Source organism: Bos grunniens, chromosome 1, assembly GCF_055505025.1.
Source record: "Bos grunniens cultivar Pamir isolate PY7600 chromosome 1, Bosgru_T2T1.0, whole genome shotgun sequence".
NCBI classification, from domain to species: domain Eukaryota; kingdom Metazoa; phylum Chordata; class Mammalia; order Artiodactyla; family Bovidae; genus Bos; species Bos grunniens.
The window spans coordinates 24,716,845-24,733,026 of NC_141165.1; the positions used below are offsets into that span (position 1 = coordinate 24,716,845).

Genomic DNA, 16,182 nt, shown 5'->3' on the forward strand with positions numbered 1-16,182 from the left:
AGATCATGGTATCTGGTAATATCACTTCATGGTAAATATATGGGGAAACAATGGAAACAGTGACAGACTTTATTTTCTTGGGCTCCAAAATCACTGCGGATGGTGGCTGCAGCCATGATTTTAAAAGATGCTTGCTCCTTGGAAGAAAAGCTATGAGAAACCTAGATCAGTTCAGTTTAGTTCAGTCACTCAGTCGTGTCCGACTCTTTGCGACCCCATGAACTGCAGCACGCCAGGCCTCCCTGTCCATCACCAACTGCCAGAGTTCACCCAGACTCAACGTCCATTGAGTCAGTGATATCATCCAGCCATCTCATCCTCTGTCATCCCCTTCTCCTCCTGCCCCCAATCCTTCCTAGCATCAGAGTCTTTTTCAATGAGTCAACTCTTCACATGAGGTGGCCAAAGTACTGGAGTTTCAGCTTTAGCATCATACCTTCCAAAGAAATCCCAGATAGCATATTAAAAAGCAGAGACATCAGTTTGGTGACAAAGGTCCGAATAGTCAAAGCTCTGAGTTTTTCAACAGTCATGGACAGATGTGAGAGTTGGATCATAAAGAAGTCTGAACCTCAAAGAACTGATGTGTTTGAACTGTGTGCTGGAGAAGACTCTTCAAAGTCCCTTGGATAGCAAAGGGGATCAAACTAGTCAATCCTAAAGGAAATCAACCCTGAATATTCATTGGGAGGGCTGATGCTGAACCTCTAATACTTTGGTCACCTGATGCAAAGAGCTGACTCATTGGAAAGGACCCTGACGCTGGGAAAGACTGAAGGCAGGAAGAGAAAGGGACAACAGAGGACGAGATGGTTGGATGGCATGACAGACTCAATGGACATGCGTTTGAGCAAACACACAGGGAAGCCTGGTGTGCTACAGTCCATGGGGTCTCAAAGACTTGGACATGACTTCAGTTCAGTTGCTCAGGCATGTCCGACTCTTTGCAACCCCATGAATTGAGCACACCAGGCCTCCCTGTCTATCACCAACTCCCAGAGTTCACACAAACTCATGTCCATCGAGTCGATGATGCCACCCAGCCATCTCATCCTCTGTCGTCCCCTTCTCCTCCTGCCCCCAATTTGTCCCAGCATCAGAGTTTTCCAATGAGTCAACTCTTCACATGAGGTGACCAAAGTATTGGAGTTTCAGCTTCAGCATCACTCCTTGCAAAGAACACCCAGGACTGATCTCCTTTAGGATGGACTGGTTGGATCTCCTTGCAGTCCAAGGGACTCTCAAAAGTCTTCTCCAACAACACAGTTCAAAAGCATCAATTCTTCGGTGCTCAGCTTTCTTTATAGTCCAACTCTCACATCTACACATGATCACTGGCAAAACCATAGCCTTGACTAGCCAGACCTGTGTTGGCAAAGTAATGTCTTTGCTTTTGAATATGCTATCTAGGTTGGTCATAACTTTCCTTCCAAGGAGTAAGCGTCTTTTAATTTCATGGCTGAAATCACCATCTGCAGTGATTTTGGAGCCCCCCCAAATAAAATCTGACACTGTTTCCACTGTTTCCCCATCTATTTCCCATGAAGTGATGGGACCAGATGCCACGATCTTCGTTTTCTGAATGTTGTGCTTTAAGCCAACTTTTTCACTCTCCTCTTTCACTTTCATCAAGAGGCTTTTTAGTTCCTCTTCACTTTCTGCCATAAGGGTGGTGTCATCTGCATATCTGAGGTTATTGATATTTCTCCTGGCAATCTTGATTCCAGCTTGTGCTTCTTCTAGCCCAGCGTTTCTCATGATGTACTCTGCATATAAGTTAAGTAAGCAGGGTGACAATATACAGCCTTGACATACTCCTTTTCCTCTTTGGAACCAGTCTGTTGTTCCATGTCCAGTTCTTACTGTTGCTTCCTGATCTGCATATAGGTTTCTCAAGAGGCAGGTCAGGTGGTCTGGTATTCCCATCTCTTGAAGAATTTTCCACAGTTTATTGTGATCCACACAGTCAAAGGCTTTGGCATAGTCAATAAAGCAGAAATAGATGCTTTTCTGGAACTCTCTTGCTTTTTCCATGATCCAGAGGATGTTGGCAATTTGATCTCTGGTTCCTCTGCGTTTTCTAAAACCAGCTTGAACATATGGAAGTTCACAGTTCATGTATTGCTGAAGCCTTGCTTGGAGAATTTTGAGCATTACTTTACTAGCGTGTGACATGACTTAGCAACTGAATAACAAAAACTAGACACGATTAAGCTTAATGGGGAAGGAGTGCTGAAAGTTAAGACAGGTCGGAAACTAGGCCTCATGCATCAAACAGTTAGCTAAGCTGTGAATGCAACGGAAATGTTCTTGAAAGAAATTAAAAGTGTTACTCCAGTGAAAACATAAATAATAACGAAGTGAAACAACCTTATGGAGGATATGGAATCAGCCTTAGTGATCTGATAAAAGCAAACCAGATATATAATTCCTTATGTCAAATTCTAATTCAAAGCAAGGCCCTCTTTTAAATTCTATGCTGAGAGAAGTGAGGAAGCTCCAAGAGAAAAGTTGGAATCTAGTTCATGAGATTTAAAAAGAAGCCATCTCCCTAACATAAGACTTGAAGGTGAAGCAGCAAGTACTGATGCAGAAGCTGCAGCAAGTTATCTAGATCTAGCTAAGACAAGTAATGAAGGTGGCTACGCTAAACAAAAGATTTGCAATGTAGATAAAATAGCATTATATTAAAAGAAAATGCCACCTAGGATTTTCATAGTTATACAGGTGGTGACTTTAAGCTGAAGCCAATGTTCATTTGCCTTTCTGAGAGTTCTAGGGCTCCTTGATGGTGGTGGTTTAATCGCTAAGTCATGTCTGACTCTTGCGACCCCATGGATTGTAGCTTGTCAGGATCCACTGTCCATCGGATTCTCCAGGCAACAATTCTGGAATGGGTTGCCATTTCCTTCTCCAGGGGACCTTCCCAACCCAGGAAATGAACCTGGGTCTTCTGCACTGCAGGCAGATTCTTTACCAACTGAGCTATGAGCTGCCTATCACAATATTCATTTTGCAGCCCCACGGATCAAGGGGCCCTTGAATTATGCTAAATCTACCCTGCCTATGCTCTATCAATGCGACAACAAAGTCTGGATGATAGCACATCTGTTTACAATGTGGTTTCAGTTCAGTTCTGTTGCTCAGTCGTGTCTGACTCTTTGTGACTCCATGGACTGCAGCATGCCAGGCTTCCCTGTCTATCACCAACTCCCGGAGCTGGTGGTTTGGCAAGTATTTTAAGCCCACTGTTGAGATCTACAGCTCAAAAAAAAGATCCCTTTCAAAATATGACTGCTCACTGACAATGCGTCTGGTCACCCAAGAGTAATGACGGAGATGCACAAAGAGAATAATGTTTTCATGCCGCCTAACACAATATTCATTTTGCAGCCCCATGGATCAAGGAGTAATTTCGACTTTCAAGTTTTACTAGTTAAGAAAAATGTTGTAAGGCTATAGCTGCCATAGACAGTGACTCCTCTGATGAATCTGAGCAAAGTCCATTGGAAACTTTCTAAAAAGGATTCAGCATTCTAGATGGCACTAAAAATATTCATGATTCAAGGAGAAGAGGTCAAAATATCAACATTAATAGGATTTTTGAAGAAGTTGATTTCAACTCTTATGAATGACTTTGAGAAATACAAGGAGTTCTGTGGAGGAAGAAACTACAGATGTGCAGGAAATAACAAGAGAAAGAATTCAAAGTGGAGTCTGAATATGTATAAACCTCATGACAAACACTTTAACAGATGAGGAGTTGCTTCTTATGGGTGAGCAAAGGAAGTGGTTCCTAGAGATGTAATCTACTCATGGTGAAAATGCTGTGATGATTGTTGAAATGACAATCAAGAATTTAGAATATGACACATACTTAGTTGATATGCAGTGGCAGGGTTTGAGAGGACTGACTTCAGTTCTGAAAGACTTCTGCTGTAGGTCAAATGCTATCAGACAGCATGCTACTGAGAACCAGTTTTCAAAAGGAAAAGTCCACCAATGAGGTAAACTTCATCATTGTCTAACTTTAAGAAATTGCCACCAGCAAAAAGACTCTAACTTTCTGAAAGCTCAGATTATTGTGTTTTTCTTTAAGCAATAAAGTATTTTTAAATTAAGGTATGTACATTGTTTTTCTAGGCATAAGGCATTGTACACTTAATAGACTATTGTATAGTGTAAATACAACTTTTATATGCATTGAGAAAAGAAAAAAATCATGTGCCTAGCTTTACTGCAATATTTGCTTTATTGTAGTGGTCTGGAACTCAACCTACAATATCTCTAAGATATGCCTAGAAATACTTCTCAATTTTTTTTTTTTTTTTAAATCTGTGGTGAATTTCCAGAGCCCTGATATGGGTTTTGATATTTTTTCCAGTTTCATTCCTTTTTTTGCGGGGGTGGGGCTGGGGAAGAGGAAGGGAATTGCCTACTTCTTCACACTACCAGAGTTAGTCTTTCCATCTGTGATCATCTCAATTCATCTGGAATAACAATGAAAGATCTAATCCTTAGGAACGTTGATAAAGAGTCTGGGGTCTTCAAGGAGGAAGGGGTCCAGAGCCCTTGAGGAAGAAGGGGTCAGGGGCTCTCAAGGAGGAGAAAAGGACAAACTTTTTCTACATTGCTTTGTCTTAGTCAATATAACAATGTATCTTGCTTGAGGACATGTTTCTCCTTAACAAGAACCTTCTGACTAATCTTGTTATCTTAAGACCTTTCTATTGTTAGTTCTAATCCTATTAATTTAAGATGTATGTTGTGGGAGTGGGTCTGGTAAAAGTATGTAAGGCCAACTTACTCTCTTGCCGGTACCCCTTCCCACTGGAGGATGTGCCTCAGCAGCTTGACGAATTGTACAAACCATGAGCTCTATAAGAGCACTCTCCTGACGGTCGGACATTGCTAAAGTCAAACAAAACACATTAGCATAAGTAGATAGTTTTATAATAGCCACATATCAAAAATGCACACAATATAAAAAAAAACCTGCAAACTATTACTTAAAGACTAAGGTTAAGTTCTATTCTTTGTCCTTTTTATCTTTTCAATAATATGTATCTGTCATAAGTCAAATAAGAAAGAGATACACAAAGTAAAGAAAAAAAGGACAACCTCTGGTTTCTTCTAATACCTAATCTCTCGTAATATCATACTTCTGAATTGGGCAATGCCAAAATTTTCCTTCTATATCATTTCAAAGTTTACATATATTTTTCTTTTTTTAGTAAAAAAAAAATTAATAGATTCTGAGTATCTTTCAAGTGATATGACGTATATGAATAATTACCTTAAATAATTACAAGTTATTACATAGTTTGTGTTTCACAGTTTATCCAACCTGCTCTATTAACATTCACTCAAATTTTCCCCAAATTCTTGTCACATTTATAAAAAATTCAATAACAAGTATCATAAATACACACATTATGTAACTAACACTTCTATTTCGGCAGAATAAATGTCAAGAGAGGGAATAATGAGTCAAAGGTTAAAATCTTGGTACCGACAAATCAATAAGGTTACTTACTGCAATCCACACCTCCAACTGCAATGATGACAATATTTGATTCCTTTTATCCCTGCCAACACTGGATGTTATAAGTTCCTTTAATTTTTTCCAATCCAATCACTTAAAGTGGTATTTCTTATTTTGCTCCTGCATAATTAGTGGAGTGCATTTTCTTGTTTATTAAATTTTTTTGGAGATTTTTCTGTTTATTCTCTACTAACTTTTCTATTGTTATATACGTTTCTTGGATTCTTATATTTTAGTAGCATTAACTTTGTCTTAAATGATGCAAATATTTTCTCACAGTTTGTTCTTTTGGTTTTAGAACTCCTCATGGTATATTTTGTCAGAAATAGTTAACCTTTACAGAGTCATATCTATACTGATTTGTTTTCTGACTTTCAGATTTCTCTCTTTGCTTTCCAGGATTTTTATTTATTTGTTTTTTTGAGAGATAAGTGACATACAATACCATACAGATTTCAGTTGTACTACACAATGATTTAATTTACTTACATTGTGAAATGATCACCATAGTTAAGTTTAGCTATTATCTATCATCTCATATAGATTAAAAAGAAAAAAGTCTTTTGGCTTTCTTGCATTGCTTTCAAAGAGCTCCTTTCTCCCAGAGATCAAAGAAGTGTATTTTCTTCTCTGTTTCTGTTGCTTGCTTTTACATCTCTTATCTATCTGAAATTTATTCTGCTGATAGTATTAATATCAGGTATGGGCCTGTTTACTCCCACCAGAGGAGCACTCAATGATGCCCCCACCATTGTTGAAGAAAATCAGCTTTCCTTGGTTTATTTGAAATGTCACCTTTTAACATGTTTTAGATGCTCCTATATACTTTGATCTATTAATATTTCTGGATTCTTAAGTTTCAGTGTTATAAAGCCATGCTGTTTTGATTATAGCAACTTTATAATGTTATAATATACCTTAATGTGTAACTTAATTCAACTAATTTGAATATTTAGTTGAACAAATTTCCCTTATCTAATGCTTTTCCCTAAAAATTTCTAATTACTATAAAGGTAGTAGCAAACAATTTATTAAGTATTTTCTATATGTAGGGCACAGTTATAAATAACTTTTCAAACTACTCAATTAGTAGTAGACCCAAGATATGAACCCAGGCAGTCTGACTTCAAGGTTTATGCTCTTAAGCACTATGCTATACTGTCTTTATAACATATGCATGAAATTCTGCATAAATTTTAATTTTTAATTTTTATTGGAGTATAGTTGATTTACAGTGTTGTGTTAATTCAGGTGTACAGCAAAGTGAGCCATATATATATATATATATATCCACTTTTTTTTAAGATTCTTTTCTCATATAGGCCATTAAAGAGTACTAAGTAGTTTCCTGTCCTATACAGTAGGCCATTATTAGTTATCTATGTTATATATAGCGGTGTGTATATGCCAATCCCAATCTTCCAATCTATCCGCCTCAATTTTCTGGTAACCATGTTTGTTTTCTGCTTCTGTAACTATTTCTGTCTTGCAGATTGTTCATTTGCACCCTTTAAAAAGAATATTCCACATATACCTAATATCATATATTTGTCTTCTCTGTTGGACTTACTTTACTCAGTCTATGTAAGTTTTAAAATCATTATGCGTAGTTCATTTTCTCACCTCACCTTTCAGAACTCTCTCAAATGCATTGGAATTTGAACTGGTATTTTTAAGAAAATTATACATTATGCTGGGAAGAACTGACATTTTAATCATCTTTCCAGCCAGGAACATGATATAACTCTTCATTTATAAGATCATATTGACATTATTTAATGAAACATTATGATTTTCTTCATACTGATTCTGTACTTTTCTTATTGAATTCATTCCTATATATATATCTTAAAACATTTTGAAACTAATTTGAATAGTTTAATTTTATCTTTGTCTCCTTCCTTGTGTTCTTTTCTCTGTATACATGTTTATGCTAAAGACAAATTAAAAAAAGAAGACCAATAGATATGGGGATTATAGAGACAGAACTAGGCATAGAGAAAAAATAAGAAGCTTTGGAAGCTGAGACGTCTATATTGATTATTTCAAAATAAACTGGGGCAACACCAACGAAAAGACAAGCAAAGACGTTACATCTTATCCCTTACTCTATACCAAAATCATCCTGAACAGGAATATGTATGTACATCTTAATTCAATCATTTTTAACACTTTAACTGATAGGAAAAACACATGAACTTTAGCTTGTCTTAGTAAAACCACAGAAACAGCTTCAGCTTTCCATTTATACTCTCTGATTCAATGCTTAATAATATGAAAAAACTTCCCATGCAATAAAACAATCAAAGTTTCTACTTTATGATTCTAGAATTTCTTGTTTTTTGACATTTGGCTGGGGATAAAGGAGTGACGAGACTATGAACTACTGGGTCAGCCAAAAAGTTTGTTTGGGTTTTCCTGTAAGATGTTACAGAAAAACCTGAATGAATTCTCTGGCCAACCCAATAAATGCATTTTCTATTATTTATGAAAAAAAATCAAGTTCTGTGGAAAATGAGGACAAAGAAAACCTTATTAAATATAGAAATACTCTTCTCTTATACACTAAAATATACAGATTATTGTTGAAGAATAACTCAACCTTATACAGCGTCTAACATCATCAGCTTTATTAGTGTATAATTTGAAACATCCATTTTGATATGGCAAATTCAAAACAATTGAAATTTACAAGTGAAAACAAGCAAGCCTTAAGCCACAGTTGAGAGCCAAACAGCCACAATGGCAGAAAGGAATGGGTGCTGTTTGCTCTATGAATTATCAAATAACTACACAACTTTTTAAGTTTTCAGAAACCTTTTTACATATCTCAATTTCAATCTTATCACCTTAAACTCAGGCTTTTCTCCTTAATACCACTGAAAAGAAACACTAAAAAGTCACGGATGACCTAAATGTTCACTTAAAGCTGATGGTCTTTGCACAGTCCTTTTTCTCCTCCTTTGCAGTATTTGATATTATTAACCACAGCTCTCTTGAACACCCTTTTTACTGGGCCTTCTATAGTGTACAGTTATCTCTTACCATCCTTTTTATATAGCTTGCTCTCACCCTTGTTCTTCCTTCTTTTGTCCCTTTCCTATCACAATTTTAAAAACTCACATGGGCTTTTTATTTCTATAATTTATCTTCATCTTTTGTATTTTTATTATCATTTCCCATAGAGACCACTGCAACAGTTATCTAACTGATCTTCTGCCTATTCCAAAAATGTTGACAAAAAACATTTTTCTTAAAATACGAAGGTGATTAAATAACTTTCCTGTTTAAAATCTTTCAGTGGCTTCCTATTACACTTTAGATCAGATCAGTCACTCAGTTGTGTCCGACTCTTTGGGACCCCATGAATTGCAGCACGCCAGGCCTCCCTGTCCATCATCAACTCCCGGAGTTCACCCAGACTCACATCCATCGAGTCAGTGATGCCATCCAGCCATCTCATCCTCTGTCGTCCCCTTCTCCTCTTGCCCCCAATCCCTCCCACCATCAGAGTCTTTTCCAATGAGTCAACTCTTTGCATGAGGTGGCCAAAGTACTGGAGTTTCAGCTTTAGCGTCATTCCTTCCAAAGAAATCCTAGGGCTGATCTCCTTCAGAATGGACTGGTTGGATCTCCTTGCAGTCCAAGGGACTCTCAAGAGTCTTCTCCATCACCACAGTTCAAAAGCATCAATTCTTTGGCACTCAGCCTTCTTCACAGTCCAACTCTCACATCCATACATGACCACAGGAAAAACCATAGCCTTGACTAGACAAACCTTTGTTGGCAAAGTAATGTCTCTGCTTTTGAATATGCTATCTAGGTTGGTCATAACTTTCCTTCCAAGGAGTAAGCGTCTTTTAATTTCATGGCTGCAGTCACCATCTGTAATGATTTTGGAGCCCAGAAAAATAAAGTCTGACACTGTTTCCACTGTTTCCCCATCTATTTCCCATGAAGTGCGGGGACCGGATGCCATGAGCTTCGTTTTCAGAATGCTGAGCTTTAAGCCAACTTTTTCACTCTCCACTTTCACTTTCATCAAGAGGCTTTTGAGTTCCTCTTCACTTTCTGCCACAAGGGTGGTGTCATCTGCATATCGGAGGTGATTGATATTTCTCCTGGCAATCTTGATTCCAGCTTGTGTTTCTTCCAGTCCAGTGTTTTTCATGATTTACTCTGCATGTAAGTTAAATAAACAGGGTGACAATATACAGCCTTGATGAACTCCTTTTCCTATTTGGAACCAGTCTGTTGTTCCATGTCCAGTTCTAACTGTTGCTTCCTGACCTGCATATAGGTTTCTCAAGAGGCAGGTCAGGTGGTCTGGTATTCCCATCTCTTGAAGAATTTTCCACAGTTTATTGTGATCCACACAGTCAAAGGCTTTGGCATAGTCAATAAAGCAGAAATAGATGCTTTTCTGGAACTCTCTTGCTTTTTCCATGATCCAGAGGATGTTGGCAATTTGATCTCTGGTTCCTCTGCCTTTTCTAAAATCAGCTTGAACATCAGGAAGTTCACAGTTCACATATTGCTGAAGCCTGGCTTGGAAAATTTTAAGCATTACTTTACTAGCGTGTGAGATGAGTGCAATTGTGTGGTAGTTTGAGCATTCTTTGGCATTGCCTTTCTTTGGGATTGCAATGAAAACTGACCTTTTCCAGTCCTGTGGCCACTGCTGAGTTTTCCAAATTTGCTGGCATATTGAGTGCAGCACTTTCACAGCATCATCTTTCAGGATTTGGAATAGCTGAACTGGAATTCCATCTCCTCCACTAGCTTTGTTCATAGTGATGCTTTTAAGGCCCACTTGACTTCACATTCCAGGATGTCTGGCTCTAGGTCAGTGATCACACCATCATGATTATCTGGGTCGTGAAGATCTTTTTTGTACAGTTCTTCTGTGTATTCTTGCCATCTCTTTTTAATATCTTCTGCTTCTGTTAGGTCCATACCATTTCTGTCCTTTATCGAGCCCATCTTTGCATGAACTGTTCCTTTGGTATCTCTGATTTTCTTGAAGAGATCCCTAGTCTTTCCCATTCTGTTGTTTTCCTCTATTTCTTTGCATTGATCGCTGAAGAAGGCTTTCTTTTTTTTTTTTTTTTTTTTTTTATTTTTAAACTTTACATAATTGTATTAGTTTTGCCAAATATCAAAATGAATCCGCCACAGGTATACATGTGTTCCCCATCCTGAACCCTCCTCCCTCCTCCCTCTCCATACCATCCCTCTGGGTCGTCCCAGTGCACTAGCCCCAAGCATCCAGTATCATGCATCGAACCTGGAACCTGGACTGGGATCTCGTTTCTTACATGATATTTTACATGTTTCAATGCCATTCTCCCAAATCATCCCACCCTCTCCCTCTCCCACAGAGTCCGTAAGACTGTTCTATACATCAGTGTCTCTTTTGCTGTCTCGTACACCGGGTTATTGTTACCATCTTTGTAAATTCCATATATATGCGTTAGTATACTGTATTGGTGTTTTTCCTTCTGGCTTACTTCACTCTGTATAATAGGCTCCAATTTCATCCACCTCATTAGAACTGATTCCAATGCATTCTTTTGAATGGCTGAGTAATACTCCATTGTGTATGTGTACCATGGCTTTCTTATCCATTCATCTGCTGATGGACATCTAGGTTGCTTCCATGCCCTGGCTATTATAAACAGTGCTGCGATGAACATTGGGGTACACGTGTCTCTTTCCCTTCTGGTTTCCTCAGTGTGTATGCCCAGCAGTGGGATTGCTGGATCATAAGGCAGTTCTATTTCCAGTTTTTTAAGGAATCTCCACACTGTTCTCCATAGTGGCTGTACCAGTTTGCATTCCCACCCACAGTGTAAGAGGGTTTCCTTTTTTCCACACCCTCTCCAGCATTTATTATTTGTAGACTTTTGGATCGCAGCCATTCTGACTGGTGTGACATGGTACCTCATAGTGGTTTTGATTTGCATTTCTCTGATAATGAGTGATGTTGAGCATCTTTTCATGTGTTTGTTAGCCATCTGTATGTCTTCTTTGGAGAAATGTCTATTTAGTTCTTTGGCCCATTTTTTGATTGGGTCATTTATTTTTCTGGAGTTGAGCTGTAGGAGTTGCTTGTATAATTTTGAGATTAGTTGTTTGTCAGTTGCTTCATTTGCTATTATTTTCTCCCATTCTGAAGGCTGTCTTTTCACCTTGCTAATAGTTTCCTTTGATGTGCAGAAGCTTTTAAGGTTAATTAGGTCCCATTTGTTTATTTTTGCTTTTATTTCCAATATTCTGGGAGGTGGGTCATAGAGGATCCTGCTGTGATGTATGTCAGAGAGAGTTTTGCCTATGTTCTCCTCTAGGAGTTTTATAGTTTTTGGTCTTACGTTTAGATCTTTAATCCATTTTGAGTTTATTTTTGTGTATGGTGTTAGAAAGTGTTCTAGTTTCATTCTTTTACAAGTGGTTGACCAGATTTCCCAGCACCACTTGTTAAAGAGATTGTCTTTAATCCATTGTATATTCTTGCCTCCTTTGCCAAAGATAAGGTGTCCAAATGTGCGTGGATTTATCTCTGGGCTTTCTATTTTGTTCCACTGATCTATATTTCTGTCTTTGTGCCAGTACCATACTGTCTTGATAACTGTGGCTTTGTAGTAGAGCCTGAAGTCAGGTAGGTTGATTCCTCCAGTTCCATTCTTCTTTCTCAAGATCGCTTTGGCTATTCGAGGCTTTTGTATTTCCATACAAATTGTGAAATTATTTGTTCTAGCTCTGTGAAGAATACTGTTGGTAGCTTGATAGGGATTGCATTGAATCTATAAATTGCTTTGGGTAGTATACTCATTTTCACTATATTGATTCTTCCAATCCATGAACATGGTATATTTCTCCATCTATTAGTGTCCTCTTTGATTTCTTTCACCAGTGTTTTATAGTTTTCTATATATAGGTCTTTAGTTTCTTTAGGTAGATATATTCCTAAGTATTTTATTCTTTCCGTTGCAATGGTGAATGGAATTGTTTCCTTTATTTCTCTGTTTTCCCATTATTAGTGTATAGGAATGCAAGGGATTTCTGTGTGTTGATTTTATATCCTGCAACTTTACTATAGTCATTGATTAGTTCTAGTAATTTTCTGGTGGAGTCTTTAGGGTTTTCTATGTAGAGGATCATGTCATCTGCAAATAGTGAGAGTTTTCCGTCTTCTTTTCCAATTTGGATTCCTTTTATTTCTTTTTCTGCTCTGATTGCTATGGCCAAAACTTCCAAAACTATGTTGAATAGTAATGGTGAGAGTGGGCACCCTTGTCTTGTTCCTGACTTTAGAGGAAATGCTTTCAATTTTTCACCATTGACGATAATGTTTGCTGTGGGTTTGTCATACATAGCTTTTATTATGTTGAGGTATGTTCCTTCTATTCCTGCTTTCTGGAGAGTTTTTATCATAAATGGGTGTTGAATTTTGTCAAAGGCTTTCTCTGCATCTATTGAGATAATCATATGGTTTTTATTTTTCAATTTGTTAATGTGGTGTATTACATTGATTGATTTGCGGATATTGAAGAATCCTTGCATCCCTGGGATAAAGCCCACTTGGTCATGGTGTATGATATTTTTAATGTGTTGTTGGATTCTGATTGCTAGAATTTTGTTAAGGATTTTTGCATCTATGTTCATCAGTGATATTGGCCTGTAGTTTTCTTTTTTTGTGGGATCTTTGTCAGGTTTTGGTATTAGGGTGATGGTGGCCTCATAGAATGAGTTTGGAAGTTTACCTTCCTCTGCAATTTTCTGGAAGAGTTTGAGCAGGATAGGTGTTAGCTCTTCTCTAAATTTTTGGTAGAATTCAGCTGTGAAGCCGTCTGGACCTGGGCTTTTGTTTGCTGGAAGATTTTTGATTACAGTTTCAATTTCCGTGCTTGTGATGGGTCTGTTAAGATTTTCTATTTCTTCCTGGTCGAGTTTTGGAAAGTTGTACTTTTCTAAGAATTTGTCCATTTCTTCCACGTTGTCCATTTTATTGGCATATAATTGTTGATAGTAGTCTCTTATGATCCTTTGTATTTCTGTGTTGTCTGTTGTGATCTATCCATTTTCGTTTCTAATTTTATTGTTCTGATTTTTCTCCCTTTGTTTCTTGATGAGTCTGGCTAATGGTTTGTCAATTTTATTTATCCTTTCAAAGAACCAGCTTTTGGTTTTGTTGATTTTTGCTATGGTCTCTTTTGTTTCTTTTGCATTTATTTCTGCTCTAATTTTTAAGATTTCTTTCCTTCTACTAACCCTGGGGTTCTTCATTTCTTCCTTTTCTAGTTGCTTTAGGTGTAGAGTTAGGTTATTTATTTGACTTTTTTCTTGTTTCTTGAGGTGTGCCTGTATTGCTATGAACTTTCCCCTTAGGACTGCTTTTACCGTGTCCCACAGGTTTTGGGCTGTTGTGTTTTCATTTTCATTCGTTTCTATGCAAATTTTGATTTCTTTTTTGATTTCTTCTGTGATTTGGTGGTTATTCAGCAGCGTGTTGTTCAGCCTCCATATGTTGAAATTTTTGGCTTTCTTATCTCTTCTTGCTATTCTTTGGAACTCTGCATTCAGATGTTTATATCTTTCCTTTTCTCCTTTGCTTTTCGCTTCTCTTCCTTTCACAGCTATTTGTAAGGCCTCCCCAGACAGCCATTTTGGTTTTTTGCATTTCTTTTCCATGGGGATGGACTTGATCTCTGTCTCCTGTACAATGTCACGAACCTCATTCCATAGTTCATCAGGCAGTCTATCTATCAGATCTAGGCCCTTAAATCTATTTCTCACTTCCACTGTATAATCATAAGTGATTTAATTTAGGTCATACCTGAATGGTTTAGTGGTTTTCCCTACTTTCTTCAATTTCAGTCTGAATTTGACAATAAGGAGTTCACGGTCTGAACCACAGTCAGCTCCTGGTCTTGTTTTTGCTGACTGTATAGAGCTTCTCCATCTTTGGCTGCAAAGAATATAATCAATCTGATTTCGGTGTTGACCATCTGGTGATGTTCATGTATAGAGCCTTCTCTTGTGTTGTTGGAAGAGGGTGTTTGTTATGACCAGTGCATTTTCTTGGCAAAACTCTATTAAGTCTTTGCCCTGCTTCATTCCGTATTCCAAGGCCAAATTTGCCTATTACACTTACAATAAACTAAATAAATCCACTTATGAACTTAAATATTCTACATCATCAGGCCTCTGCCTCTATCTCATCTAGTACCACTGACCCACAGTGCTATAGCTATTGCAGCTTCTGGAATATAACAATATCATTCATGCTATAGGCACTCTGCAGTTACCATTTCCTCTATCCAGACAGTTGTTTTCTTCTAAAGGCTAGCCCCCATATCCTTTAGATTCCTGGCTCATGGATGGCATCCTTAGAATCTCCTTTTGAGATTCAATCTAACAATGGACACCTTCTTATTGTTATCACCTATCATAGGTACTTATTAACTTTTGAAATTATTCTGACCACTTAGTTTTGGTCCAGCATCCCCACTTGAAATGTAAGCTCCATATGGGCAGTGAGCTGTCTCTGCTTAAGAGTACACTCGCAATGCTTAGTATAACAGCACATAAGAGATGGTCAACGAATATGTTTATATTATAACTGAATTAATGACTCACTACCTGAAGAATTCCACTTATCCATGTTACGTCAGCCTCAACTGGATCACAGAATTCTAACCTTCAATGACCACTGAAGTTTATCTAATCAACAAGACTTTTCTTAATAAATGAAGAAGCTAAGACGCAGAGAAGTTAAATAACTTAGCTATGGCCCTGTTTTTGCCTGATTACCTGTCATCTAGACCTTCACATTACACTAAAAAATTTAACCAGCAATTTGATTTTGCTGTAGAATACACATATATCCCCACAAACTACCATCTCTTAAAAACACTGCAAAGCAGTCTTATAGAAGTTGTGACTTATTATTATTTTTCTTTTCCATTATGGTTTGTTATACAATATTGAATATATTAACAGTTCCCTGTGCTATACAATAGGACCTTGTTGTTTATCCATTCTATATACATTTAGGATTCCCTGGTGGCTCCGACGGTAAAGAGTCTGCCTGTAATGCAGAAGACCAGAGTCTGATCCCTGGGTCGGGAAGATCCCCTGGAGAAGGAAATTGCAACCCACTCCTGTATTCTTGCCTGGAAAATCCCATGGGTCGGAGGAGCCTGGTGGGCTACAGTCCATGGGGTCGCAAAGAGTTGGACACGACTGAGTGACTTCACCTTTATACAGTCGTCTGCACCTGCTAGTCCCAAATTCCCAATTCAACCCCTTGCCCTATCAGCAACCACAAGTCTGTTCTCTATGTCTATGAGTCCATTTCTGTTTCACAGATAAGTTCATGTGTGTCATATTTTAGATTCCATGTATAAGTGGTATCATAAGGTATTTGTTTTCTTCTTTCTGACTGATAATCTCTAGGTCCATCTGTGTAGCTGCAAATGACATTCATTCTTTTTTATGGCTGAGTAGTATTCCACTGTACATATGCACCACATCTTTTTCATCCATTCATCTGTTGATGAACATTAAGGTTGTTTCTACATCTTGGCTACTGGAAATAGTGTTGCTATGCACTCAGGGGTGCATTTTATCTTTTT

At 37.8% G+C, this 16,182-nt stretch overlaps 1 protein-coding gene across 4 annotated transcripts in view; it reads right to left on the minus strand.

The window, feature by feature from the left end:
* STAG1 (STAG1 cohesin complex component) overlaps positions 1-16,182 on the minus strand; it is a 496,597-nt gene that overhangs the window by 66,379 nt on the left and 414,036 nt on the right. For all 4 annotated transcript variants that reach the window (XM_086354992.1, XM_086354939.1, XM_086355079.1 and 1 more), the window contains one exon: positions 4,808-4,911. In XM_086354992.1, coding sequence (XP_086211118.1) covers positions 4,808-4,911 — 104 coding nt within the window. The remainder of the gene's footprint in view (positions 1-4,807; positions 4,912-16,182) is intronic.